Source organism: Miniopterus schreibersii (genome assembly GCF_964146895.1).
Source record: "Miniopterus schreibersii genome assembly, chromosome: 10".
NCBI lineage: Eukaryota > Metazoa > Chordata > Mammalia > Chiroptera > Miniopteridae > Miniopterus > Miniopterus schreibersii.
In genome coordinates this window covers 59,335,424-59,362,993 of record NC_138110.1, presented here as the reverse complement: position 1 = coordinate 59,362,993, position 27,570 = coordinate 59,335,424, and the positions used below count along the sequence as shown (strand labels likewise).

At 53.8% G+C, this 27,570-nt stretch overlaps 3 protein-coding genes across 6 annotated transcripts in view; 2 read left to right on the top strand and 1 right to left on the bottom strand.

Annotated features, from left to right (window-relative positions):
• The first annotated feature begins 1,149 nt into the window (after nt 1–1,149).
• ERGIC3 (ERGIC and golgi 3) lies at nt 1,150–14,177 on the top strand. The gene is made up of 13 exons (XM_081148630.1): nt 1,150–1,316; nt 1,452–1,522; nt 1,640–1,727; nt 1,950–2,069; nt 5,563–5,656; nt 6,722–6,887; nt 7,019–7,076; nt 11,523–11,554; nt 12,620–12,716; nt 12,793–12,857; nt 13,518–13,654; nt 13,731–13,786; nt 13,976–14,177. The coding sequence occupies exons 1-13, from the start codon at nt 1,229–1,231 to the stop codon at nt 14,053–14,055; spliced, it is 1,152 nt and encodes a 383-aa protein (XP_081004756.1). The 5' UTR covers nt 1,150–1,228; the 3' UTR covers nt 14,056–14,177.
• A 5,802-nt stretch (nt 14,178–19,979) lies between these two features.
• SPAG4 (sperm associated antigen 4) lies at nt 19,980–24,679 on the top strand. Its single transcript, XM_081150371.1, has 13 exons — nt 19,980–20,356; nt 20,802–20,906; nt 21,176–21,242; nt 21,432–21,493; nt 21,720–21,763; nt 22,031–22,053; nt 22,173–22,281; nt 22,535–22,610; nt 22,782–22,897; nt 23,227–23,394; nt 23,904–23,993; nt 24,093–24,270; nt 24,499–24,679. Exons 1-12 carry the CDS (start codon nt 20,047–20,049, stop codon nt 24,240–24,242), a joined length of 1,320 nt encoding a protein of 439 aa, XP_081006497.1. The 5' UTR covers nt 19,980–20,046; the 3' UTR covers nt 24,243–24,270; nt 24,499–24,679.
• Nucleotides 24,680–26,662: 1,983 nt separating this feature from the next.
• CPNE1 (copine 1) overlaps nt 26,663–27,570 on the bottom strand; it is a 36,372-nt gene continuing 35,464 nt past the window's right edge. For all 4 annotated transcript variants that reach the window (XM_081148182.1, XM_081148184.1, XM_081148185.1 and 1 more), the window contains exons 15-16: nt 27,208–27,444; nt 26,663–27,004 (exon numbers count right to left, since the gene is read on the bottom strand). In XM_081148182.1, the coding sequence (XP_081004308.1) occupies nt 26,864–27,004; nt 27,208–27,444 (378 nt within the window). In that variant the 3' untranslated portion in view covers nt 26,663–26,863. The remainder of the gene's footprint in view (nt 27,005–27,207; nt 27,445–27,570) is intronic.

Sequence of the window (27,570 nt, the reverse complement as noted above, 5' to 3'; positions counted from 1 at the left end):
CCTATAAAATGGGGTTTGAAATAGCACCTACCTCCCAGGGTTGTTCTAATGGTAGAATGGATTAGACCTGTTAGCATATTGTCAGTTTTTAATTAATATGAGTTAGTCCCCCCCTTCTCCCCTGCAGCCTGAGGGCAGAGGAGGACTCTGGCATTGCTCAGCTTCTCCCCAGTCAGGCTGCCACCGGCATTTGGCTCCTTCCTCCTCCTCCTGGAAGACTTTTCTAACCTAGCATGTCACTTTCTCCTACAGACTCCCACAGTCCCCAGTGCTACCTCTCATCAAAGTCCTGGTCCTACATCCCTGAAATGGTCCTACACCGCCATGAGACACGCTCAGGAGAAGCACTGATGCTGTCTGAGTAAAATCGACCCAAAGACCCTGGCTCCCAGTCTTTTGAGGTCCAGAAGAGATGGGCTGGAATCAAGCCCTGCCATTAATTACCTGGGATGAGGGCAAGTAACCTAGCTTCTCCAGGCCAGTGTCCCTCCATAAAATGGGTATGTCACACCTACTTTCTGTAGAGGTTCTGATGCAGCAGGTCTGTGGTTGGGCCCGATATTTTCATTTCTAACCAGTTCCCAGATGATAATGAGGCTGCTGGTTGGGGAAACTTTGAAAACCACTGTTCTAGTCTGGCAGGGCGCGGCTCAGCGGTTGAACATGGACCTGGGATCCAGGAGATCGTGGTTCCATTCCGGTCAGGGCACATGCCCGGGTAGCAGGCTCCATCCCGTGTGGGGTGTGCAGGAGGCATTGATGTTTCTCTCTCTGTTCCTCTCCCTTCTTCTCTCTCTTAAGTCAATAAAGATATATATATATATTTATATTTTAAATAGTCCTTAAAAAAAAAGAAAAGAAAACCACTGTTCTAGAAGGTTCCAAGTTGTCCCAAGAGAGTGATGTGAAGCCCTTGGCGCAGTTCCTAGCACAAGCTAGGCGAGCGAATGCTGCTACCGCTGTTCCTACCGCGCGGAGACCGCCTCGGGCGCCGTGGTCCCCACGGGGCCGCCCTGACTGAGGGCGGCGCCCTGCCGGCGCGCGGCGTCCAGGCGAGGAGCCAGCAGCACCCGCCGGCTCGGCAGCCCCAAGGGAACGCGGGCGGGGGCGGGGCCCAGCGTGCGCGTTGCTGCGCCGGCGTGCGGACAGGGGGCGGGGCTCAGGCTCCTGGCCGGAAGCGGGAGGCTGCAGGGGCGGGCCAGCTGGCACCCCTTTCCGGCTGGTCCCCATGGAGGCGCTGGGGAAGCTGAAGCAGTTCGATGCCTACCCTAAGACTCTGGAGGACTTCCGGGTCAAGACCTGTGGGGGCGCCACGGGTAGGCGGCGGCGGGGCCGGGGTCTCGGGGAGAGGGGTGTCCTGGAGCTTGGGCGGGGCTCTTGCACGGTCTGGCCTGCCAGGGGCTGAGGGAGCTGAGCTGAGGCCGTTCTGACCCTCGCTCCCTGCCCTGCAGTGACCATTGTCAGCGGCCTTCTCATGCTGCTGCTGTTCCTGTCGGAGCTTCAGTATTACCTAACCACAGAGGTAAGGGGCGGGGCCTAGTGCGTGCGGGGCCTTGACATTCTAGGCATAGGACCTTTGGGGACGGGGATGGGGGGAAGAAGGCAGGGGCCAAATCTCCCTGACGTAGTGCTGCCCCAGGTGCATCCTGAACTCTACGTGGACAAGTCACGGGGAGATAAACTGAAGATCAACATCGATGTGTTTTTTCCGCACATGCCTTGTGCCTGTGAGTACCTTCCCCTGGGTGGGAGTTGCAAGTCCCAGGGTTCTCAGGTGGGCTTCCAGATTTACACCTCCAGCCTTAGGTTCTGGACTGGACCCCAAGGCAGCCTCCTTCCCCTAACCCACTGCTGCCTCAAGACAGGCCCGGCCTCCCCCTACACCCTCCAAAACCCAGATTCCCTTGCCCCTAGGATCCCAGTACCTTACCCTGACTTACTACTTCCAGATCTGAGCATCGATGCCATGGATGTGGCTGGGGAACAGCAGCTGGATGTGGAACACAACCTGTTCAAGCAACGGCTAGACAAGGATGGCACACCCGTGAGCTCAGAGGCTGAGCGTCATGGTAACTGGGGGAAGAGCCCTATTCTCAGATCCCAGAGCTGGACATGCCTAAGCCCTACGTTCTGGCAAGTGGTCTATGGTTGGCCCAGTGACCAGTGAAGCAGCTAAGACCCAGAGAAATCAAATGGCTTGCCCAGGGTCCCCCAGCTATTAATCAGAGTGGGCTGAAATCCAGGCTTCTGGCCTCTATATGTGGAGTACTCTACTTGACTGTTATTCTCAGAGGTCCTCAATTCTTGCATATCATGGTTTGAGTAACAGAAGTTTGAGGATGGGTCCTATGTGCTCTTGCCTTGGCTGACTTCTCTAGATGGACCCAAGCTTCTCTGACTGTTTGCTTTCCTATCCTGTTGGCTAAGAGCCCTTAATGCTCTCCCCTTTTGGAGTGTAGGGTGGCTTAAGGTTAAGAGTTTACATTCTTGACTTAGATTACCTGAGTTCAGATTTAGCTTTTTCTTTCTCAGTCAGTGACTTGGCTATAAAGAAGTGATAAACAGCGGTACCCACCACATGGAACTGTAGGATCAAATGAAGCAGTATGGGTACAGTGCCTAGGAGAGTAGCTGTTCACTTTTAGTTTCTTTTTCTCTCTCTAGGCAGCCTCCCAATGCCTCCATTAACTCAGTTTTCCACCATACAAACCCCTTCTCAAAACTATGATTTTTTACCCTGGCTGGTTTGGCTCAGTGGTTCGTGCGTTGACCTATGGACTGAAGGTTCCCAGGTTCACTTCTGGCCAAGTGCACGTATCTTGGTTTCAGGCTCCATCCCCAGCCGCAGTCGGGGTGCATGTGGAAGGCAACCAATCATATCCCACATTGATGTTTCTCTCTCCCTTCCACTCTCTCTGAAAAGCAATGGAAAAAATATCCTCGGGTGAGGATTTTTAAAAAAAAAAAACGCTGTGATTTTTCATACCTTAGGGATTGCTCTGTTGGTAAGTTTTATCATTCATTTATTCAATAGATACATGTTGAACACCAGTAAAACCAATAGGATTTGCTGTAGGATTGGATGTGGGGTGTAATAGAGTAGTCAAGGCTTTGATTCCAAGGCTTTTGGCCTGCGCAAATGAATGACTTGAGATAAGAATGACCAGAGAGGAGGAAGAGGATTTTTTTTGGGGGGGGGGGGAGAATAACATTTTATATCCACTACTGTGTAACAAATTACCCCCAAATTTGGTGGCTTAGTACAACAAACATTTGTTCTGTGGGTCAGGAATTCAAGAGTGGCTGATTGGGTGGTTCTGCCTTAGGGCCTTATGAAAGTGCAGTGAAGCTGTTAGCTGGGGCTGCAGTCATTTGAAGGTTTGACCAGGGTCAAGGATCTGCGTGTAAAAGGGCTCACACGTATGGCTGTTGGAAAGATGCCTTAGTGCCTTCGCCACATGGACCTCTCAGTAGGACTGCTCGCGTGTCTTCACAGCTTGGCAACTGGCTTCCCCCTATGCAAGTGACCTAGGAGAGAGGTGAAAATCACAACTTTAATGACCTAGCCTCAAAAGTTGCACACCATCATTTCTGCAATATAGTGGTGGTTACACAGTTCAGTCTTACTCATTGTGGAAGAGGAATACTTAACGACATGACTACCATGAGATGGGCATCATTGGGAATGTCTTGGAGAGTGGTCCCTCAGGGGAGGATCAGGATTTGGGTGGAGATTTCAGGTTTGAGGCATGTTAAATTTGGGATGCCCATTTTATACCCTAGTGATGATAAGGAGGCAATTAGATGTACTAGTGTGTACTAGTCTAGACTTTAGAGGAAGGCTAGAGAAATAAATGTAGGCATATCAGTGTATAGATGGTAGTTAAAGCTATTGAACTAGCCCAGCCGGCATGGCTCAATAGTTAAGAATTGACCTATGATCCAGGAGATCATGGTTCAATTCCCAGTCAAGGCACATGTCCAGGTTTCTGGCTTGATCCCCAGTAGAGGGCTTGCAGGAGGCAGCTGATCGATGATTCTCTCTCATGATTGATGTTTCTCTCTCTCCCTTTCTCTGAAATCAATAAAAACATTTTTAAAATAAATAAAGCCACTGAACTAAATGACAAGACCTAGGAAGTGAACTTAGGTAGAGAAGAGGTCTAGGGATAGTACCCTGAGCCCTTCCAATATTTAGAAGTCAGGAAATGAGGTCCCAGGAAGGAAGATTGAGAAGAATTAGACATTAAGGTAGAAGAGCCAAGAGATGTACCAAAAGCCAAATAGAGGAAGAGTTTCAAGAAGAGAGAATGAGCAACTGTGTCAAAAGCTACTGATGGTCCAGTAAAATGAGGAGTGAGAGTTAGACCATTGCAATTGGTAACACTGAGGTCACTGGAGACTTTGAAAGGAATAGTTTTGATACTGTTGGGGATGAAAATCTAATCAAAGAGCAGAAGAGGCATGGGGACATCAAGTATAGATGACCCTTTCATGAGTTTTGCTGTAAGGGAGAACAGAGAAGTGGGGTGGGGGCTGGAGGAGAGTGCAGGAGTGGGGGTGAGTTTGGTGGTGACACGAGTGAGGTTCTGTTGCTTCTCTTAGTGGAAATTGACAGCAAGGTCATTAGCTAAGAGTAAAGAAAGGGGAAGGGATTTTGGAAGTATAAGAAGAGAAGAAAACATAAGTTAATCATCTCAGAGAATGGGAGAGTGAACTGATTAGTGAAATGAAGTAGGATAGGACTGCCTGCAGTCTTGAAGGAGGTACAGGCAAGAGTAGTCACAGAGAGTTGAATTTATCTAGGGTTTGGGTTTTGCTGGGCTTGTGTAATGAAGGGAGATAGGAACAATGAGTTGTGGTTGTGTGAAGAGAGTAATTACAACAATGGACCATGGAATTTATTTACCAGCTTTGTTGAGATATAGTTGAAACATAACATTGTGTAAGTTTAAGGTGTGACTTGATATATGTATATATTGCAACATGATTACCACAATAAGGTTAGTTAACACATTTATCACTTCACATAGTTACCATTTGTGTGTGTGTGATGAGAGCATTTAAGATCTGCTCTCTTAGCAACTTTCAATGCTATGATGGGGTAGAGAGTCAGGGAGCCGGTGCAAAGAAGAGAAGTCTGAGAAGCACCATGGTGAAGTAGTTAAGGACATACACTTTGGAATTAGAACTGAAAGCTGTAAAGTCACTTATCTCTAAGCCTCAGCATCTTCTCAAGTATGATGGAGATAATAACCTTACCTTCATAGAGTCATTGTGAGGATGAAATGAGATGATGTATATAAAGTACAGGGATCTGGGGCTGACATTTAGTATTTACCATTATTGTTTTATTACTGTTACTATCATTAGAAGAAATAATACATGTGTAGAAGTACTTAGTGCCTGGCACGTAGAATGCACTATGTAAATATTAGCTATTATTATAACTTTTATAATTCCCAAGTCACAGGCCAAAGGGCCTATGCAGGGCTTGGGAGTACAGAGTACAAATTTCACTGTCTCTGCCCCAACTGATACCCACCTCTGCCCTCTTCTTAGAGCTCGGGAAAGTTGAGGTGAAGGTGTTTGACCCTGACTCCCTGGACCCTAACCGCTGTGAGAGCTGCTACGGTGCTGAGACAGAAGACATCAAGTGAGCCACACCCTGGCAGGGGGAGGGGAGGGGAGGGGCTGTTTGTCAGCCATCCTTAGCCTCAGTCCGACTCTGGCAGGTGTGGAGGTTGGACCAAGAATTTAGAGGGGATGGAATGTGTACCTGGGTCACTGATTCTGGTGTGAGTGACTGAAGGTCTGTGCCCAGACTCTGCCCCAGGGCTGCAGACCTGGGGGAGAGGCGGAAGTGGTCCTTGCTCTGGTTCAGAGGTGCTCTCTTGAGTCCAACTGCCTGGTTCCAACCATGTGTCCTTGGGCTTTGCCACATAACATCCCTTGTGAATGGGGATGATTATAACATCTTTCTCATAAGAGTCATGTCCAGATTAAATATTTGTGTACTCTGTATAAAACACTGAGACAGAAGGCCTGGTTCACATTATTAAGCCCTTGATATATAGCAACTGCTATTATGTTTCCCAGCCCCTGACCCCTGAGAGGCTCATTCAGCAGGTCTGGGGTGGGTCCTGGGAATATGTGTTGTTTTATTGTGGTAAAATACATGTGCCATAAATTTTACCATTTTAACCATTTTCAAATGTACAATTCAGTGGCATTAACTACATTCATAGCATTGTGCAATCATCATCACCACTATCTGTTCCAAAACCTTTCATCACCCCAAACAGAATAGGAATATGTTTTCTTTTGTTTTTAAATATGTTTTTATTGATTTCAGAGAAAAGGAGAAAGAGAGACACAGAAACATCAGTGATGAGAGTCGTTGACCGGCTGCCTCCTGCACGCCCCCTACTGGGGATCAAGCTCAAAACCTGGGCATGTGCCCTGACCGGGAATTGAACCGTGACCTTCTGGTTCATGGGTAGACGCTCAACCACTGAGAACACCAGCTGGGCAGGAATATGTATTTTTAACAGTTCTGCTGCCACTGAGGAAACACACTTTGAGAACATTTGGTGGTCAGGAATGAGGCTGACAGAGGCTTCCGTAGTGGGCAGAACAGCTCAGGATTTATTTCCCAAGGTGCCAGCCTCTTGTTTTTGTGCCTCTTTGACACTCTCACCCTGCTCCCCCTCTCCTACAGGTGCTGTAACACCTGTGAGGATGTACGGGAGGCCTATCGCCGTCGAGGCTGGGCCTTTAAGAACCCAGACACTATTGAGCAGTGCCGGAGAGAGGGCTTCAGCCAGAAGATGCAGGAGCAGAAGAATGAAGGCTGCCAGGTGTACGGCTTCTTGGAGGTCAACAAGGTAAAGGAGGGACTGGGGCTGAGCTGGGCCAGTTGGGCCCACTCCACTGTTTATCAAGGGTCTGCTCAGGCCCTCAGGAGACAAAGGGAAAGGAAGGAAGGTCTAGAGAATAAGAGGAATATCCTCTACAGGTGGCCGGAAACTTCCACTTTGCTCCCGGGAAGAGCTTCCAGCAATCCCACGTGCACGGTGAGTGACCCTCCATCAGCCGGGGAGGCTTAGATTTGGGTACCTTGGCAAGTTTGAGTGCCCCTTCACCTGCCTGATGTTCTTTTGTCTTTGGCCCAGAGAAGACCCTCATATCAGGGTGGCAATTTGGTACAACAGTTAAGAGCACAGGCTGAGGAGCCAGACTCCTGGGTTCAGATTTCAGTTTCAGACCTTACTGACTGTGTGAAACTTTGAGAAAGTTTCTTAACTTTTTTGAGCTTCAGTTTCCTACTTTACAAAATGGTGATGATAGTACTTATCCCCTAGGGTATTTGTGCTGCTTAAAAACTATAGCAGAGAGCCTGGCTTATGGTAGGCACTTGTTTAAAAGGTAGCACCCAGTCTCAGATGACCTGCGTGTGAGGCTTTGAGGGAAGCAGAGTTGGGCTAGAACACAGGTCTTTCCACTGCCAAGCTATGTCATATTTGGGAGGTAGTGAGCGCTACTCAGTTTCTTCTTCTGTAAAATGGGGCTAAAGATAACTAATACCCACCTCATAGGGTTGTTCACAGGAATGAATAAATGAAACTTATCCTCATTCATTCATTCATCCATGCACTAGGTATTTAGTAATCACCTACATATGCTGGTTTAGGTGCTAAGGATACAGCAGTGAACAAAACAAAGTCCCTGCCCTTAAACATTCTAGTAAATAAACAGACAATAAACAAGTATGTGAAATATATGGTATATCAGCTGCTATTAAGTAATGTGAACCAAAAAAGACAAGATAGATAATGGGGGTAAGGGGCTTGGTGAGAGGGACATGTGTGTGCTATTTTATATGGGGTGGCCAGGGAAAGACCAATGGGACAGTATTTGAGCTGCCCTGTGGGCATCTGGGGGAAAGTGCTTCAAACAGAAAGAATAGCAAATGCAAATCCCTGAGGTGAGCATGTGCTGGCGGGTACAAAGTCCAGTAAGAAAGTTAGTGTGTCTGCCACAGAGTGAGTGGAGCCACGTGGTTAGAAAGAAGGTGAGAGCCCTGGTTGGTGTGGTGCAGTTGGTTGGGCATCGTCCCATGCATCAAAGGGTCACTGGTTCGATTCCTGGTCAGGGCATATGCCCAGGTTGTGGGCTCGATCCCTGGTAGAGGTTGTGTAGGAGACAGCCGATCTATGTTCACATCAATGTTTTTCTCTCTCCCCCTCTCCTATCTCTCTAAAAATCAATAAAAATATTTTTTTAAAAAAAGAAAGAAAAGAGAGAAGGTGAGAGAGGTAAGGGGGCCATGTCATGTACTGCTTGGAGGGACATTCAGAGCCCTGTAAGGGCTTTTACTCTCTGTGAGATGGGAAGCCCTCGCAGGGCTCTGAAGAAGTGGTTCATGATCTGACTTAACTTTGAAAAGGCAGACAGCACCCTGCTCCATGGAGAAGACTGTAGGGGGAAGGACAGACCAGAGTCCAGTTCAGAGGCTATTGCAGTCACCAGTCCAGGCACAAGGTGATGGGGCGGGGCAAGGTGGTGAGAAGTGACTGCACATATCTTGAAGGTAGAGCTGAGAGGTGTTGCTAGCGGATGTGAAGGATAAGAGAAAGAGGAGTCAAAGTTTTGTACTTGAGTAGCGAGAGGGATGAAGTTGCATTTAGTGAGAGGGGGAAGACTGAAAGGAACCGGTTCAGGTGGTTGGAGTGGGGGGCATAAAGCAGGTGTTCAGCTTTTGACAGGTTCAAATCAATGGCATTTGGGTGTCCTTTTAGACACCAGGATGTCCAGTATACAGTTGGCTATTCAAGTGTGGAGTTCAGGGGAGAGGTCTAGCATGGAGATACAAATATTGGAGTCATCAGCATATTTCAACCCATGGGACTGGATGAAATTGCCCTGGCGTTGAGGGTAGATGGAGAAGAGGAAAGTTCAAAGGACTGAGTGCTGGGCCTCCAATATTAGAGGACACGGGCATCAGGAGGAAGCCAAGGAGACTGATCAGACACACTGGTGAGGTGAGAATGCAAACCAAGAGTGTGGGGTCCTGAAAGCCAATGGATGGAGGTGTTTCCAGAATAGTGTCAGGTGGTCAGATGCTTCTGGACGTCAGTGATAATTGCCCATGGATGTATAACGTGGCTATGGTCACTGCCCTTGATGGAACCTTTTGGACGGAGTGATAGGGAGCACCCATAGGAAGGAATGGGAGAGGAGTTGGAGCCAGTGAGTGTAGACAACTCCTTCATGGAGTTGGCTCAAGTGGGAGAGAGGGCTGTAGCTGGAGGGAAATGTGGAGTTGAGGGAGGGCTTTGTAAGATGTGTGCTATGCAGTGTGTTAATCTGCTATTGGAATTACCTATGAAAGAGAGAAAAGGTGATGCTCCAGAGATGAGAGGGACAATTATTGCAGTGAAGACCTTAAGAAGGAAAAAGAAGACAGAATCTAGGGCCTCTGAAGTATAGGAAGCTCAGACTTGGCAGCAGGAGGGAAGGCAGACTACTCGGATACAGTTCGATTGGCAGCTGGGTGATATGAAATCACCAGGAAGTGTGACAGGGTCATATAGGAGAGCAATGGCCGTGGCTAGAACCTTTGAGAAACGAGGTGGGAGGACTGACCTGGTGGTTCTGTATGGAGCTCTAAGTGACTAAAACAAGTTGGGCTGGTTGGTGGAATAGTTTGCCATGAGCTGCAAAGCTGGGGGTTTTAGGAAGGATAGAGGGACAGTGATCTGGAAGTGGCATTTAGGAGCAAGGAGGACCTCTGTTTAGATCAAGAAGGATGGATGTGGGAAAGTCACCACTTGGGGGGCTGCAAGGGAAATAGTACCCTCAAGGAAGAGCCCAGCTGTGACTGGAGCAAGAAGGCGAGGGGAATGTTTAGAGGTTGAAGATGTAGAAGTTTTGCTGATGAGTAACAGCGCCCATAGAAGGCCTGGGAGGAATGGAAGTTGGGAATATTTGGGGATGTATAGAGTGGTGACAGGAGTCTGGGGGATGAGAGATGAGCTGACAGTCCTGGGCTGCCCAGTGACTAAGGTGAGCAATAGTAATGGCGCCCAGCGGAGATAGCCCTGGTGGTCTTTTAAGGCAGTTTGTGGGGGTGAGGCTGAGTGTTGGGGAGGGACAGGTAGGTGGGTCTGGAGCCCCCTCTTTACTGTGGAAGGGGCCAGAGAAGGGTGGGTTCACTGGGATTGTGGGAAGTCGGCAAGCTGTTGGCAGAGGGCGTGAGGGCACTCAGTAGGAGGTAGTGCTGAAAGCTGCAGCAGCATCTCTGCTTCTCTACCTGGGCTGTTGTCAGTCAGGGAGTCCAGGATGAAGGGTGTTCTGTACCACAGAATGATGTTCAAAGCATGAAGCTACAGTTGCCCAAGGCCAGCAATCAGGCTTAATTGAAGGTCAGGAAGCTAGTTCCTGACATCCTTGTTGATTTGGGTGGGGAGGGAGGAGAGATTGTAAAGTTTACCAAATATTTTTCCATCTTAGATCCTACCTTGTCCTTAGGACATCCCTTTACAGAGGTTACTGAGGCCTAGAGAGGGCAAGTGATTTGCCCAAGGTCACACAACTAGAAAAGTGGCTGTTTGGGCTCTAGGACTTTTGTTCTTCCTAGGCCACCATACTTCTGCCCCAACCCTAGTCACACTCTTCCCTGCCCAAGACCCTGCTGCTGAGGCAAAAACACTCCAGTCTTCCCTTCTACCATGTATCTTGCTCCAAAGCTCTGAATCTCCTTTTTCTTCCCCCCTTCTCTCCCCTTCTCGCTCCCATGCTGCAGTACATGCTGTGGAGAGTAAGTGCCCTGCCCCTGGGGAAGCCAAGCCCAACGTCTGGGGCAGCCTATCCATCCAGGATGGGGGGAGGTTTGGGTGGGCCTGGGATTGGGGCCTTGTCTGGCCTGGCTGCTGGGTGACTATGAAAAGCCCTGGGACATATCTTTGAGTTGGGGTTCCTTGCAGCAGGCGGGATCAGGGTCAGAGGGCAAGAAGAACTTGCTCTGGAACAGATGGTACAGTGTACCATAGGACTTCCTTTGAAGGGGCTCTGACGGTGGGGGCAGAGGCGTCAGGGAAAGAGCTTAGACAACATTTTCAGGTCCCACCTCACATTGGGATTCAAGTGATTGGCCTATGGCTCTAGTTAATGAGAGACCAAAGTTTGTGGGTTTTGCTTCCTGAGATGCAAGCATGGCCTTGGTGGGAGTAAAGTCCTGGAGTGATGCCCATAAAGGGCTCCCTGTGTATGTCAAGGTAGAAGTGGGGTCTGTGTTCTTAAGACCCCCGAGGAGGGCCTGGCCTCTCCCACAGGCCCAAGGCAGGCCCTTTCTGGCTGCCCTCAAGCAAGGCCAGGCTGGGAGGGAAAGGGGGGTTGAGGGGTCAGAAGAACCAGGTGGGTCACACTCCAGAGGGAAGAGTGAGGTGGCCTGACCGAGGACTCAGAGTGAGGTGGCCAGTCCTGCTCCGCCTGGTGACACTTTCCCCCTTCTCTCCTAGTCCATGACTTGCAGAGCTTCGGCCTCGACAACGTACGTACCAGGTGGAAATAATAGAGGGCGGATGGGGTGGGAGACAGTTGCTGCCTTCATTTCTCTGTAGGGCCATCCTGGGTTGGGGAAGCAGATAAAGAAAAATATACCACCTTCTGACAAGGAGTCTAGACTGAGAGTTGAGTAACTGGGAGTAACTTTTGAACTGAGGTTTGTGCCAGCTGGAGACAGGAGATGGGGTTGGATAGGAGATTCCGGTCAAGGTCAGGAGGGACTGTGGTACTTCTCATGAACCACAGGGGCCAGTGCCATTGGGGATGCATGAGGCTGAAGAGGTAGGTGAACCCCAGACCACAGGACTCGGGCCATGCTGAAGAGTCTGGTCTTTGTCCTGAGGGCACTGGGAGGCTGTTTTCCTACCATAACCAGGGTCATGACATAGTCAGATCGGCATATTTTTAAGATTTTTTTTTTTTAAATATATATTTATTGATTTCAGAGAGAGGGAAGGCGAGGGAGAGAGAGAGATAGAAACATCAATGATGAGAGAGTCATTGATCGAGCCCGCAACCCGGGCATGTGCCCTGACCGGGAATTGAACCCCGATCACCTGGATCCTAGGTCGACGCTCAACCGCTGAGCCACGCCCGGCTGGGCGGGCATATTTTTAAAGATCCTTGTAGTGGCTGAGTGTGACACAGACTAACTAGAACAGGACAGGAGAGGGAGCTGGGGCCCCTCCAGCCTAGGCTTCCTTGACTTGAGACCTCAGGGAAAGCTAGCACCTGCCACAAAGGGCCCTTGGCTAGTCTCTGTTTGCCTAAAGTATGCGTACAGCCGGAACCTCAAACTTTGGAGCCCCAGGAGCCTGCAGACTCTGAAGGAGGAGGCCCTAGGTGGGGAATAGGAGTGCTTGTCTCAGATTCTTCCAGACAGGACTCTCCCTCCCACCCCCATCTCCACACAGCCACTCCCCAGACCCAAGGGTCCCTGTCTGCTACTGCCCTGCAGAGCTTTTAATGGGGTGGGGCCTGCCCACAAAGGGCTCCTTGTGTATGTCTAGTGCTCTGAGTCCCAATACCCAGGCACTGGTATTGCTTACAGATCAACATGACCCACTACATCCGGCACCTGTCATTCGGGGAGGACTACCCAGGCATCGTGAACCCTCTGGACCGCACCAATGTCACCGCACTTCAAGGTACCAGCCTGGGAGGTAGCCCCAGCTCCCAAAGCCCTGCCCGACACCCATGCCCAGTGCTCTCTTCTCCCTGCAGCCTCTATGATGTTCCAGTACTTTGTGAAGGTGGTACCCACAGTGTACATGAAGCTAGGTGGAGAGGTAAGTCTGCAGAGCTCAGATACCAGAGGCCCTCTCGGTGGCAAGCATATGAGTCCCTTCAGCCTGAGAAGCTAAGTGCTGCTCTTATGGCCATATGAGGGGTGACAAGCCAAGGCTCAGAGAGTGCAGGTGATGTGCCCTCCCAGGCCCCAGGCTGTCAGACTTCAGAACACTTGCTCTTTTTATTTGCTGAAGCTGCATCCATCTGTTCCTCCAGTACCCACTGCCTGCCTCACTGCCCCTTATGGTCTGTCCTGGGCTGGGAGCTAACTTCCTGGGTCCCCTACTTCCCTTTCCTCTGTGGCCTGTGGAACAGCACCTCCGCAGACTGATAAATGCATGGGACTGAGTTTGCAGAGGAGTCAGGCCCAGCCTTGCCAGGTGCTCATGGTGGTGGCCTTGAAGAGTTGCTTCTCTTCAAGCCCCCATTGAGAGGATCCACCAAATGGAGCTGGAATTGGTAAACTCTAAAGAGCTGGTGACCAGAAGGGAAGCTGGGGTTGTTAAGCTGGGAGAGGGTGTCTAGGTGGTCCCCAGTGTTCATTACCAACACAGGGCCTCGTTTTCTCTTCCACAACACACAAGACACGGGTAGGGTGGAGGGGATGTGGGAGTCAGGCTGTAGACCTGGCCCTAGCCCAGGCTCCCCTCCTGTCGCAGGTGCTGAGGACAAATCAGTTCTCTGTGACCAGACATGAGAAGGTCGCCAATGGGCTGCTGGGCGATCAGGGGCTTCCCGGAGTCTTCGTGCTGTACGAGCTCTCGCCCATGATGGTGAAGCTGACAGAGAAGCACAGGTGAGGGTGGGGAAAGGGAAGGTACTGGGCCTGGTGGTAGTAGGGGTGCCTGCTGATCCCTCCACCCCTCTGCCAGGTCCTTCACGCACTTCCTCACAGGCGTGTGTGCTATCATCGGGGGCATGTTCACAGGTCAGTAGCTCCAGGGTGTCTGCTTGGGGTTGGGGTGTGGTGGGAAGTGTAAAGCCTGGTTCCCCCCAGATTTTGGTTGGGATGAAGGGGCACCCCAAGACCAAGGGGAGATGCTGGCCTGGACAGTAAGGCTCTGGAGGTCAAGCCAAGGGCCCAGTTGAGCCAGTGCTAGCCTTTGTCTCTCCCCAGTGGCTGGACTCATTGATTCACTCATCTACCACTCGGCACGAGCCATCCAGAAGAAAATTGACCTGGGGAAGACAACATAGCTGTCCTCTTCCCCCCTTGTCGCTCCCTTTCTCCGGTTTCTCTGGCTCTGGTCATTTTCCCAGCCTCCACCCAGAGAGTCCTGCTCAGCCACAGGTTGATAAATCTATTGGTTGTGATAGTACTCACTGGTCTCCGTGTGGTTCTTGGGTCTGGCCGGAGCCCAGGGACAACCCCTCATCACAGCCACTTGTTGAAGGCAATCAGGACTGACAGATCAGGCCAGATGCCCTCTGGGTGCCCCACACAGACATCTCCTGGTTTATAGGGCTTTGTTCAGACTAGACTGATATGACCCCATAGCCCCCTTCTCAGTCCTTCCTCCACTGTGCTCTGTAGGCCTTCTGGTTTCGGCCTCGGGGCTTAGACCTTTGCAGGATGAGTTTCTTAAAGCCACTATGTGCCCCAAGTTCATAAGTGTCTGGCTCCAGTGCTAGTAATAGGCTCTGGGAGCAGGCTTGGGCTTACCACCTCTGTAGTTATAGCTAACACTGGGGACCCTGCCTGGCCAGTGTGGCTCAGTGGCCTATGAACCAAGAGGTCACTGGTTCAATTCCTGGTCAGGGTACATTCCTGGGTTGTGAGCCCAATCCCCAGTAGGGGGCATGCAGGAGGCAGCCGATCTATGTTTCTCTCTCATCATTGTTTCTATCCCTCTCCCTTCCTCTAAAAAATCAATAAAAACATTTTAAAAAATAAAACTGGGGCCCCTACCACTCTGGGTTCAGTCACCTGGATCTCCGTCCCTGCTCTGTGCCAGCCTTTGCTGGCTCCTGGTGCTGAGAGGTGTCCAGCCAGACCCTATGCAGTCTCCTAGGTGGGGCAGAACTGAAGACCAGGGAGGGAAGGTGGCAGTTGTCGTCTGGAGCAGGGCTAGCATCAGACCCCAGCCCTGGACTTCATAAGGGCTTCCCATTATAGCTTCCCAGTATAGAACCAGTCCCTAAGACCTCCCCACTCCCTGGAGACCTGAAGCTGGTCAGTCCAGTCATTTCTCAGGGGACTTCAGTGTAAGACAGTCGTGGGGGAGAAGCCAAGAGGACAGAAAGCAAAGTAGGGAGTGATGGCAAAACCTCTGGAGCAGGGAGATCAGAGACCCAGCTCTGATGTGATCACGTACAGTCTGTGAGATGTTAGACATGTTATTTAATCTGTGGGCACCGGCCTCATCTCTAAATTGTGGGTGATGGCTGTGGAGAGCCTTGTTTTTTTGGCCACCCAGGAATCATTCCCACTTGTTAGCAGTGCCCTGAATTTCCTCTGGGAACCCCCTCTACCCTCTCAGGGGTTTGGGAAGAGGGTTGATCTCCCGCCCTGACCTCCAGGGGCGGGCCCCATCAGTACCTCCTGTCCCCCTGGCGCAGTGACCCAGTGTGAGCCAGGCCGCTGGGACTGGGAAAGCTTTCCTTCAGGTGTGAGCGTGGGGGGACGTGAGGTTGCAGCCATCCTGCAGTTCCGAGGGGGGCTGTGGTGAATGAGCTGCACCCAGAGGGCAGCAGAGCTGGGCCCAGAGGTGGAGAACCACTCTTGGTGACATCGTCTAACCCTGTGACAAGCTGCACCTGCAGCCAGCCAGACAAGCCCTGGGAATTAGTCATTCAAGCCAAAATATTCCCTTTTTGCTCAAGCCAGTTTGGACCAAGATATCTATTACTTGCAGCCAAAAGTGTCCTTAACTGATAGGCCACCCTCAGGGCTGGTGAAGAATCAGTCAGTGAAGTCTGTGTAGTGCGCAGCCGTCACAGGCAGAAGCCATAAGCAGGTTAGGCGGGAGGGACCTGGCCACTGGCAGGAGCAGCAGGTGGGCCCTCAGAAGGCAGGACGCCTGGCAGCCGGGCCTCAGCCCGAACCTCCTGCCGAGTGGACTTCTCCCGGGCCGTGTGGCGGCCTTCCGTCCTGGGCATCGTTCGCCCGGTGAGACCAGCATCAGGTCACCCACGAGCCTCTGTTCTCTGCACAGCATCGCAGAGGACGCCCCGGAGGCTTGTTCCCAGCAGTGACCTCCAGTGGCTCCTCCGGGAGGGAAGGACTCCCGAGAGGGAGTTGAGGGGCGAGTGCCTGGGGGTGACTGTCCCGGTCAGGTGGGCCCAGGGATGGTGGAGGGCCGGAGGATGGCGGGCTGATGGAGCCGAGCAGGCTGCAGGGGAGGAGGCAGGCGGCGGTCAGCTGCGGGGGGGGGGGGGGGCGGATGCGTCAGTACCGGCGCCAGATGAAGACGACGAAAGTCTTCAGCGGGTTCACAAGCCAGCTGAAGGAGGTTTTGGGGCGGCTGTGGGGGGGTGGGCCGGTGATGTCGGGGGGATGAGGCCGCCTGGGCCCCCCCCACACACACCTCCTTCCGCTGACTCGGGCGTTTCCGGGGGCTCTGGCTCCTTGCGCCCTCACCGGCCGCCTCTCCGCCCCCTCCGCCGTCAGCAGCTCAAACTCCGCCCCCACCTTCCCCTAGAAAAGGGAAACCGAGGCCGCGCTCTCTCCGGGCTCGGACCTGGCTCCCCGCCCGCCCAGCCCCGGGCCCACACCCACGGCGAGGGGGTGGACGTTGCCCCCCGCGTCTGCGAACTCGCGGTCTTCCAGGCGCCCCCGCCCGCCGGCCCGAGCCTCCAGCTGCTCTCGCTGCGCATCCTGTGGCTCCCGCAGCCTCACCACCGGCCACCAACCCCGCAGCGGCGGCAGCTGAACAGATCGCACCTGGGCGCAGCCCCATCGCGGGCCGGGCGCGCGGAGCAGAGCTCGGGGATCCGGGCGCCCCGCACCATACCCGGCAGCCGCAGCTCCAGGGACCCTGCAAGGCCAGAGCGCAGAGGGTCAGGCGGCAGATCAAGGTCTGTCGGGCCCGGGGAGGGCAGCGCAGCGCGTTGGAAAAGTCTGGGCGCCAGAAGTGAGAATGCGGTGGTCAGGCCCCGCCTGTGGGTCACACCGCACCTGTGGGTCACACCCCGCAGCCCCCAGTGAGACAGGGCCAGGGCCACGGAGTCGGAGTCCGGGGCAACCTGCGCGGGGTCGGGGACCGAGGGCTGAGTCTGGGCTTCGGGAAGGGCTGAGGCCGCTGTGCTCAGAGCGCAGTAAGCTCAGTGATGAGGCTGGCGAGCGAAGGTGAGAGGCTTCGGGCCGAAAGCCGGGGTCCAGGGCTGGGGTGGAGCAGGGAGCCGAGCGCGGAGGGAGGGCGGGGCAGACTTCGGGGCTAGGTGCGGCGGCCCAGGCCCGGGACTGGGGAGCCGCGGGCGGGAACGCGGTCGTGGCCCCAGACCTGCAGGACCAGCGCCGCAGGCTGTCGAGCTCGGCGCCTCCAGCGCGAAGGGCCGGCGCCGGACGCTCACCTCGCGCTCCGGGGGCAGGTAGTGGAAGCGGAGCACAGAGCGCCGCTGAAGCTCCCCTCCGCAGTCGGAGAGGTGAAGTGCACGTCGTCTCCTGCTGGGCGTGCTCCAGCCCCTTCACCCAGCTGAGCCCGGGGCCAGGGGCCATCTGAGAGCCACCGGGGCCGAGCCCAGAGCCCACCCGGCCCTCGGCTCGCCCACCAGCCCAGGTCCTCCGCCCAGCTCCAGGCACCTTAGAGGGCTTAGGGGACGGGCCGGCTCAGCCCCAGGGCCCAACCCAGTTCGCAGTCTCACCCGTGTGCAGGTTTTTGTAGGCCCGGCGGCAGGCCTACCTTTTCACATAGATGTCACTCAACATCTCTCCACATCATCCAGAACCACACCCTCCGTGCTCCAGACGACGACTCTGAGCTCATAGTTGGGGATATACTGAGGGAAAGGGGTTTCAGACTCCAGAGGAGGCCTGGGAAGGGCTGCCGGAAGGACTTGGGACCGGGTCACTGACATTCACGGAGCACCTGATGTGTGCCCAGCGGGGTCATCAGACTGTCTGTGGTCCTTTAAAGGGCAGGTATCACTGACCACCCTGGCCATAGCAGATGGCACCCAGTGGATGACAGTAACTGTGCTGAGTGTATTTCATGGCCATCCACTTAATCATTCTACTTAATGGCACCTCCTATATGCAGGACTTGTGCTATGACACCCTGAGGGAAAGGGGTTGCAGCCAGAAATACATAGGACATGTTCTCTGTCTTCCAGTAGCTTTGTGGACTCCAACATCAAACATAGCCTGGAACAACTGCATTCCCCATCAGTACAGGAACGAGTCAGGCTGAGTTGCTTGGAGGAGGGAGGTCAGAAGGCCTTCCCTGAGGAGGGAGCATTTAAAATGGGCTTTGAGGACAGGAGTTGCGCAGAGATGGACATCCGGGCAGTGGGGAACAATGCAGGGCGTGTTCCTGGATCTGTGATTTGTTCAATTTGGCCTTCGTGTAAGGAATGTATTGGGCAGCCGCAGCAGATAAGATTAGACCGTCAGGAGCTGGGCCTTGCTATGTGGCCTTGAGCCAGACGTGGTCCCTTCTTGTCTTTCAGTGTCTCCTTCTCAATAGTGGGGTTAGAAAGTCCTAATCTACCTATTTCTCAGGCGTGAGGTACTCAAATATGTTTTGGGGTCTGTAGAACAATAGGCAAGAGGCATGGATTGTTCTGTTTCTAAGCAAGGTTCAGGTTAGACCTTAAGGCCCCCAGATGTTGGGGGAGGGCTTCACCTCCCCATTTGACATGTGGAGCCAAAGGAAGGCAGAGAGGGGACCAGAATTCTTAGCTTGCAGTGCCTTGGCCTTTCCCTTCCTTCCTCCCTGAGCTCGGTGGCATCTAATCAAGCAAGGTATTGATGTCATTCCTCTGGAATCTAACGCAGGCACCTCCATTCTGGGCTGGAACACAGCCTGGCAGGTTCTCCCTGGGCCTCAACCCCTCTAACAACTGTCACTGCCACTTTCTAACATTCCAAAGATGGGATGTGGAGGAAAGAGTAATGGGGCTTTAGAATTCTAATCTCCTGGCTGGGCGTGGCTCAGCGGTTGAGTGTTGACCTAGGATCCAGGCGATCAGGGTTCGATTCCCGGTCAGGGCACATGCCCAGGTTGTGGGCTCAATCAATGACTCTCTCATCATTGATGTTTCTATCTCTCTCTCTCCCTCTCCTTCCCTCTCTCTGAAATCAATAAAGATACATTTTAAAACAAATTATAATCTCTATCACCATTGTGTGGTTTTAGGAACATCCTTCCCCCTCTTTGGACCTGTTTGTCTAGCTGTGCAATATGCACAAGGTGCACTGAATTGCTTTTCAAGTGTGGTGCTTAATCAGGATCATACATGTGGTTAAAAATGCACGTTCCTGCACCCACTCCAGAAATGCTGAAGTAGAACCCCAAGGTGTGCCTGGGAACCTGAATTTCTGTCTGCTGCACTGGTATGCTGTTGCACAGAAGTCCTGCGAACCTCTGGTCTCTTGGCTGTGACCATGTGATTTCCCCATTCCATTCTCGGAGACTCAGGTGGTTGGTTTGCCTGTGGGTATGATGATTGGTGGGTACTGAACTTTCACCCCACACACCCCTAGTGAATATGGGTCTGAGAGAGGGACCCACAGATCCCGAGTCAGAGTTCTCAGGCCTGATGACTAGCATGAGAGGAGGGGCCTGGAGGGTCTGCAGAGCAAAAGAGACCAAATGTTTATTTAGAAGCGCCCTGGATAAGCCCCTCACTCGCCAGCACTGAGAACCTATTACACGCTAGGCCTGTCGAGGGTGCAGAGGGTGTAGGACAGGTGTTCCTCTAAGCCAAGTGCAGTTTTACAACAGGGTGTTCTGGGAAGCGCCGTGATGTCATCGCTTGCTTTAGCATGGGAAAGACTGCCATGGCTCCCAGTGACGTCACTACTCGCTCTGTGACGCTTGGTCCCGGCGTTTGCTGGAGACCGCCGTCTCCTCTATGACGTCAGCGGACAGGCTCAGAAACCAGGGAGAGGGTTGGGTCTGGCGGCGGGGCCCGCCGGCGGCAGCAGCTCCGTGGGGTCTCGGCTGCGCGCACCGGCTGGGGGAGGCCGAGGGGCTTGGCGGCGGCGGCGGCGACTTTGGCGTCCGTGAGGGCCGGCCCGGAGTCAGGATGCGGCGGAGCCCCCGCCCGGGCTCGGCCGCGTCCCCGCACAAGCACACGCCCAACTTCTATAGCGACAACAGCAACAGCTCAGTGAGCACCACCTCGGGGGACAGCAGCGGCCATCGGTCCGCTGGGCCGGGGCCCGGGGAGCCTGACGGCAGAAGAGCCCAGGGCCCGAGCTGCGGTGAGCCCGCCTTGAGCGCAGGAGCGCCCGGAGGAGCCACCAGGGCCGGAAGCCCTCGGCAGAAGCCGGCGCAGCGGAGCCACAAGGGGCCGACCGCCGAAGGCGCGGCAACCGTGAGGGGCGGGGCCTCGGGTGCGGGCGGGGTCGAACCCGGGTAAGCCGAGGGAGGGGGCGGGGCACAAGGGGCGGGGCACGGAGCCTGGAGAGAGCTCACCCTGGGGCCTAAGGGGCGGGGCCTAGAGGGGAGGCCCGGAGGTGCTCGGCGGGGCGCCGTGCGGGACCCTGGAGGGGCGGAGAAAACCCTGTGCCTGGGCCACGCGGAGGAGGCGGGCCTCTGTGAGCCTGCGTGGCGGCCCGGGATTCGGGCCAGCCCACGACCTGAGGCTGGGGGCGGAGCTTCCGTTTGGGGGTGGGACCCACCGCTAGAGGGAGCACCCCTGAGGGGCCTGGGCTGGGGAGGCTGCGGGGCCCCTGTGAGAGGCCGCGCGGCTTGGGGCTGGGAAACCCGCGTCGAGTTTCGGGGGAAGAGTGGGCCTGCGGCGCGCAAGGCCCCAATGGAGCCCTTGGGCCCCCGCAGAACCGGCTGGCTCCCCCGTTGTCTCTGAGGAGCAGTTCAACCTTCTCTCCACCCTGGACCTGAGGCAGGAGGTGCAGTCCCCGCGAGCGGTCACGGGCTTCCTGAGTACGTGCCAGGCCCGCCCGGACCCCTAGCCCAGCCGCCCTCCCCGAACTCCAGTTCTCGTCCCGAACCCGCTCTCCGCTCTCATCCCTGGCTCGGGCCTGAGTCTGCGGCCCTCCTCGGGGCCTGGCCCTCTTCTTGAACCTAAACCCACACTCTGCCAGCTGCTCCCGCCCCGCCTCCACTTCCCTCCACGCCCCTACGCCCCTCCACGTCCCGCCTCCACGCCCCTCCGGGCCCGCCCCCGGCTCTGAGCCCCCCCCGCTTCCCAGGCCTGCTTCTTCAGGTGCTGAGCGTGCTGCCGTCCCTGCTGGGAGACGTGCTGGTCAGTGCGTACAGGTCAGAGGGAAGAGAGCGGGCCCGGGGCTGCTCCTGGGGGGCGGGGAGCAGGGCCGGCCCGGCTGATGCTCCAGCGCACTCAGGCCGGGTCGAGTCCTGCTCACAGGAGCTGCTGCGTGCAGGAGCCTGGGGTGGGGGCTGTGGGGTTCGCTGGGGCCCCGGGGCCTCAGCCTCCCTCCTGTTCTCCAGGGAGGTCTGTTCCGTCCGCTTCCTGCTCACGGCCGTGTCGCTGCTGAGCGTCTTTCTGACAGGTGAGGCGGGTGGTGAATTACGCGGGCCCAGCCCTGCGGGCCTCAGAGCCAAACCAGGAGCACTTTCTCCCGCGTCCCTCTGCCCCTTCCGCTCTCCACAGTCCCATCAGAGCCCTGCCGTGCCCTCAGACTAAAAGCCCTCAAGCCTCTTCTCCTTCACTGTCCTTCATGCCAGAGAGGCCCTCTTCCTCTCCCTTCCCCTGAGACCACCCCTCTCTTTCTCCAGCACTCTGGTGGGGGCTCCTGTACCTCGTGCCTCCTTTGGAGAGTGTGAGTCTGGGAGACTGCGTCCCGGGGTGGGTGGGTGGCAGGCTCTGAAACTGGCTGCTGGGAGGAGGGGGCAGTGCTGGAAGGGCTGGATATAAGTAGATTTATGAGGTGGTGCCCAGGGGTGCCCAGGGGTCTCCGAGGTACCCTGGGAGGTCAGGGGAGGGTGGCAGTCCTCAAAAGGAAGGCCTGTTGAGTCTAGCCAGACTGAAGCGGGACGGGGGGGGGGGGGGGGGGGCTGAGCAATGCTGTATTTTGTCCCTCCAATAGGAACCTGAGATGCTGACTATAAGGTGAAAGATGGCACCTGGGGTGTGGAATTGGGGGACTCAAAGGCGCTCCTGTGGCGGGGCTTACGGGAAGTGCCCGGGGACTGGGAGCCAACCACACTGTGCCAACCCCCTGCCTGCAGCGAGTACCACGAGCGCGTGCGTGCCCAGGGGCAGCAGCTGCAGCATCTCCAGGCCGAGCTGGACAAACTTCACAAGGAGGTGTCTAGGGTTCGCGCCGCCAACAGCGAGGTGAGCCCTGCGCACCCTGCGCTCAGGAACCCTGCGCTCACAGCCGGTGCCCAGGGATGTCCAGGCGCTCCGCCTGCTGCACGGTCCCTGCCCCTGGAAACCCCTTTCTAAGCCCCACTCCCTGGGTCCTGAACCTTAAAGCCCTGTCCCAGAGCCCCAACTTGGTGATTTCTTTCCGGGCCACAAAGTCCATACCAGACAAGTATGCTGCCCTTTAAAACCAGCCCGCAAGCCCCGTCCTCCCTCTTTTCAGAGAGTGGCCAAACTCGTATTCCAGAGGCTGAATGAGGACTTTGTGCGGAAACCCGACTATGCGCTGAGCTCTGTGGGTAAGGCCCAGAGACCCAGAGAGACTGAGACACAGACACAGAAAGAGCCGCAGACGCTGACGCAGGCAGACCCGTACCCATGACCGACCCCAGGAGCCCAACCTCAGACCGACCGGCCCAGCGGCCCATCAGGCCTGGGGGTCTCTGAATGGTTGCTTCTCCCCTGCTCAGGAGCCTCCATCGACCTAGAGAAGACATCCCGGGACTACGAGGACGCAAACAGCGCCTACTTCTGGAATCGATTCAGCTTCTGGAACTACGCGCGGCCACCCACGGTTATCCTAGAGGTGAGCCTGGAACCTGGAGCCCGGAGCGGACCTGGGCGGCGCTGGGGAAAGAACCCGACTGCTCTCTGGAGGTGGAGCCGAGCTGCGGGAGCTGCGGGCGGGGCCTAAGCGGGGAGAGCCGGGCCGAGGAGGGGCCGGCTGGGCCGCACCTCCTTTTGCTGGAGAAACCTGGCAAGAGCTAGCCAGGGACACGGGCCTCGGGAGGGGTCTGGCTAAGCGGCCCTGCTGGAGGTGGAGGACTGAGGGCGCTGCCAAAGTGAACCCATGCTCAGGCTGGACAAGGGCAAAGTCGCCTGTTCCGCGGGTTCTGATCGACTGTCCGCTTGCAGCCAGATGTGTTCCCTGGGAATTGCTGGGCTTTTGAGGGCGACCAGGGCCAGGTGGTGATCCGGCTGCCGGGTAGCGTGCAGCTGAGCGACATCACCCTGCAGCATCCACCTCCCAGTGTGGCGCACACCGGCGGAGCCAGCAGCGCCCCCCGCGATTTCGCGGTCTATGTGAGTGGGACTGATGCCAAGGAGGTGGGGGATTTTGCTTAGAAATCACCAGGCACTCATGAAAACTGGTGCCGCTGAGTCTTCGCTTGCGCATCTATAAAATGGAGATACCACCATTTGCCTGTCAGGGCTGCCATAGGTTATAAATAATTATAACCATATCCAGATACTAGTTATGGTTTATTCAGCACTAACTCTGTGCTGAGTACTTTCCATGGATTATCTCCTTGCATTCACACAACCTATTAAGTCCCCTACAGAGAAGAGGAAAGTAATGCTCAGAAAGGGGACCTTAATTGCCCAAGGTCACACAGCTAACAATCCGCCAGACTAAAATTTGCAGCCTGGTTTCTGTGAGCCCATATTCCCTACTATGCTGTCCTAACACCACAACATAAATGAGAGCATGCACACAGCTACTGAACACATACATAGTAGGTCCTCAACTGTTGCTTCCTTTCCCCTCCACCTGTGCCTCACTGTTCCTTCATTCACTCTTCACCTACCAGGGCCTCCAGGTTGAGGATGAGACGGAAGTTTTCTTGGGGAAATTCACGTTCAACGTGGAGAAATCTGAGATTCAGACTTTCCACCTACAGGTGTGTTTTTCTCTGGGGATGATGGTGCTAAGGGAGTGGGATAGGGAGGGAAGATTGGGGAGGAAGACAGCCCTTGGCATGATACATTTGTCTCCCCAGAATGACCCCCCAACTGCCTTTCCTAAGGTGAAGATACAGATTCTAAGCAACTGGGGCCACCCCCATTACACATGCTTGTATCGAGTTCGAGCCCATGGCATGAGAACCTTGGAGGCAGCAGGGGACAGTGCCACAGGAGGGCCCAATTAAACATGCCGATTGTTAAAATAGAGTGGAGGTCTGTGCTGAAAGAAGCTGGATCAGTGCTGGAGGGTCTGTTGGGGGCTCTGGTTGCCTTTGGTATATAAATATGGTAGGGGGTCTATCTCCCAATGCATCCTCTCTTTTCTTGGAGAAGTCCAGATCAATATAGTAGTAGCAGCTCATGTTTATGGAGTGTTTCCATGTAAAAGAGATGGTACTGTGGACTTTATACACATTACCTAACTAATCTTCACAACCACAGGGGGAAACCACTCAGGTCAGGAAACTTGCTCAAGGTCACATAGCTAGTGAAGAACAGCATCACGGCGGGACCCAAGCCCATCTTCCTCCAGAGGCCACCCTTTTAACTGCCAGTCAGCCTGAAGCCATGCATATGAACCTCAATTACCTCTCCCAGCCTCTGGGAAAGCCTCTTTCCTCAGGTAAACACTCAAAAACTGAGACTTGAGAACCTCTAGGAAGCATCTGAGAGTTTATGCAGGCCTGGTAGCCCCTATTCAGGTTGGCTTCACTGAGACCTCAGTGCCCAACTCTGTGCTAGGCACAGTACAGATGGTCACGTGTTCACCAGTCTCTGCCCTCAAGGGCCTGATAGGAAAGAGAGGATGCTCCAGAAAATAGGGCAATTCATTTACTGATCCAGGCATTCTTCACCAAAAAAACTAGAGGAATAAAAGATGGAGGAGACAATCATCAAAGGATTAATGAGTTCTACCTGGGCAGAGGAGAAAAGGGTGACCAGTATGAGCAAAGACACAGGCAACATTTTGGCTGATAAGATCCTTCCCAGTGTGTTCATGTTTTGGAAGAATATACACACTATTACCAGTGGTAACCCTCTAGGAAGTGGAATGCTGAGTATGTGTGGGAATGGAGCACGTATCCACCTGTGAAATTTGGGGGCTATTTTGTAATCTGAAGACAAAGGAGAAGGATTTTCTCAAGTGGTCTCAAAGCCTAAGGTTAGAAATATGAAATCTAACACAGCTTTTTTTCAGGGCAGTTTTACAACAGGAACCAAAAGCCTTAAAAAACTTGTATACTCTTGCCCAGCCGGGTGTGGCTCAGTAGTTGGGCATTGACTTAGGATCCAGGAGATCGATGTTTGATTCCCGGTCAGTGCACATGCCCCGGTTGTGGGCTCGATCCCCAGCAGGGGATGTGCAGGACGCAGCCGATCAATGACTCTCTCATCATTGATGTTTCAACTTTCTCTCTCCCTCTCCCTTCTCTCTGAAATCAATAAAGATACATTAAAAAAAACACACACACTTGTATACTCTTTACTGCAATTCCATCTTTATGGATCCAAAGGATACCTAGATGTAATCAAGGAAAATACTTTTAAAATTTTTTTGCTGTTTTTTAGAGAGGAAGGGAGAGGAAGAAAAACATTAATATGAGAGGGAAACATTGATCAGTTGCCTCCCATACACACCATAATCAGGAACCAAACCAGCAACCTGGGCATGTGCCCTGACCGGGGCTAGAACCAGCAATCTCTTGGTGCACAGGACGATGCTCAACCAATTAAACCACACCAGCCAGGGTCATGAAAATACTTTTAAGAATATTCATCATGTTCACCCGGGTGTGGCTCAGCGGCTGAGCATCGACCTAGGATCCAGGAGATCGCGGTTCGATTCCTGGTCAGGGCACATTCCTGGGTTGCGGACTTGAGCCCCAGTTAGGGTGTGTGCAGGAGGCAGCTGATCAATGACTCTCTCTCATTGATGTTTCTCTCTCTCTCTCTCTCCCTCCCTCCTCTTTGAAATCAATAAAGATATATTTTAAAAAAAAAATCAGGCTTGCCCCAGCTGGTTTTGCTCAGTGGTTAGAGCATAGGCCTCAGACTGAAGGCTCTTGGGTTCGATTCTAGTCAAGGGCACATACCTAGGTTGCAGGCTTGATCCCCAGCCCCGGTTGGGGCTGGTGTGGGAGGCAACCAATTGATTCTCTCTCACATCAATGTTTCTCTCTCTCACTTCCATTCTCTCAGAAAAGCAATGGAAAAAATATCCTTGGGTAAGGATTAAAAAATAAATTCAGCCTTGTAGCCTGTTTTTAGACTAGAACCACCACTGCTCCCTCCCCACTACATCTAGCATAACCTTTTCTCCATCTTAAAGCTCATCCCTCCCCTAACATTCTCCACCTTGTCTTGCATTCTCAGCTCAGTTCTGCTTTGAAGCAGGGCAGGCTGGGTGTTTAGTTTACATTCAATCTTTGTGTTTTCAAAAACAGAGTCAGTGTGTCTAGATATCTAGCCAGGAATACCTAATTTCTTTGAGTGGGGCTATTATGTCAGAGGCATTCTTCACTCAACAACCTCTAAGGTCAACAAATGGGCTCAGAGAGAAGTAAACATGGCTAACAGCAGATTCCCACCCAAAAACACACCAAGTGGTGACAAAACAGTGGTCATCACTGATCTTTATTGAATGAGGGGCTCCAGGGGCAAGAAGGTGGGATCAAGAGCAGCAATAGCAGGAGCAAGTATAAAAGTATAAAATATAAAGTGCTAGCCCTGGGAAGCGTGTGCAGGGGTGGGTGCTGGTCCATACGGACCTTGGGCTGAGGACCAGCCACAACCTATCCGAGACAATTTAGGCCTGAGGGGCCTGTGCAGGGCCCTTGGGTGGGAGTGGAAGTGGCTTGCATGGGGCCCAACCTTGGGTCTTGAAGTAGGAGACCAGTTGCACAGGTACTTCTGCAAGCACAGTCTGCGCCAATGCTTCCCGAGGGGCCTGCCCAGAGAAGAGAGGCAAGGTCAGTGAGGGCCTGTAACAGCTTCCAAGCCCTACATATTATACCCAAGAAAGGATATAAAACCGAAAACCCAACGCTGCCCCAGACTTAGATGAAAGGGTGAGTATCTCCACTCACATCAGGGAAAGGTAGAAGGGTAAACTCTCAGATCTGGTTTGGCCCCAACCTTGCCCCCACTCACATTCTGAAAGCGGCGGTAGGGCACAAACTGCACTATGTCACGGGCAGCTCCCTCCCCAGAACGTGTGCGCAGGGGTCCACCATCAGCATCCAGCTGCTCCATGGCCTCGAAGTCAGCACCACCCACTCCGACAATGATCACTGACATGGGCAGGTGAGAGGCACGAACTACAGCCTCACGTGTGGCCTCCACATCAGTCACAGCACCATCAGTCAGCAGCAACAGCACAAAGTATTGCTGGGGACAAGTCAATTCATATACTGAGTCAGATTTTTTAAACATCCCAGCCACATATTCCCACACTAACATGAAGTCCCTTGTTACATAGCCCTCAAGGGAGCCATTGACTGAGACCATCCCACT

Coding starts and splice junctions, on each gene's coding strand:
- ERGIC3 (XM_081148630.1), top strand. CDS start 1,229: ATGGAGGCGCTGGGGAAGCTGAAGCAGTTCGATGCCTACCCTAAGACT. Junction 1,317..1,451: donor GACCTGTGGGGGCGCCACGG/GTAGGCGGCGGC, acceptor CCTGCCCTGCAG/TGACCATTGTCAGCGGCCTT. Junction 13,655..13,730: donor AAGCTGACAGAGAAGCACAG/GTGAGGGTGGGG, acceptor CCCCTCTGCCAG/GTCCTTCACGCACTTCCTCA.
- SPAG4 (XM_081150371.1), top strand. CDS start 20,047: ATGCGGCGGAGCCCCCGCCCGGGCTCGGCCGCGTCCCCGCACAAGCAC. Junction 20,357..20,801: donor CGTGAGGGGCGGGGCCTCGG/GTGCGGGCGGGG, acceptor GGGCCCCCGCAG/AACCGGCTGGCTCCCCCGTT. Junction 23,395..23,903: donor CCCGCGATTTCGCGGTCTAT/GTGAGTGGGACT, acceptor TTCACCTACCAG/GGCCTCCAGGTTGAGGATGA.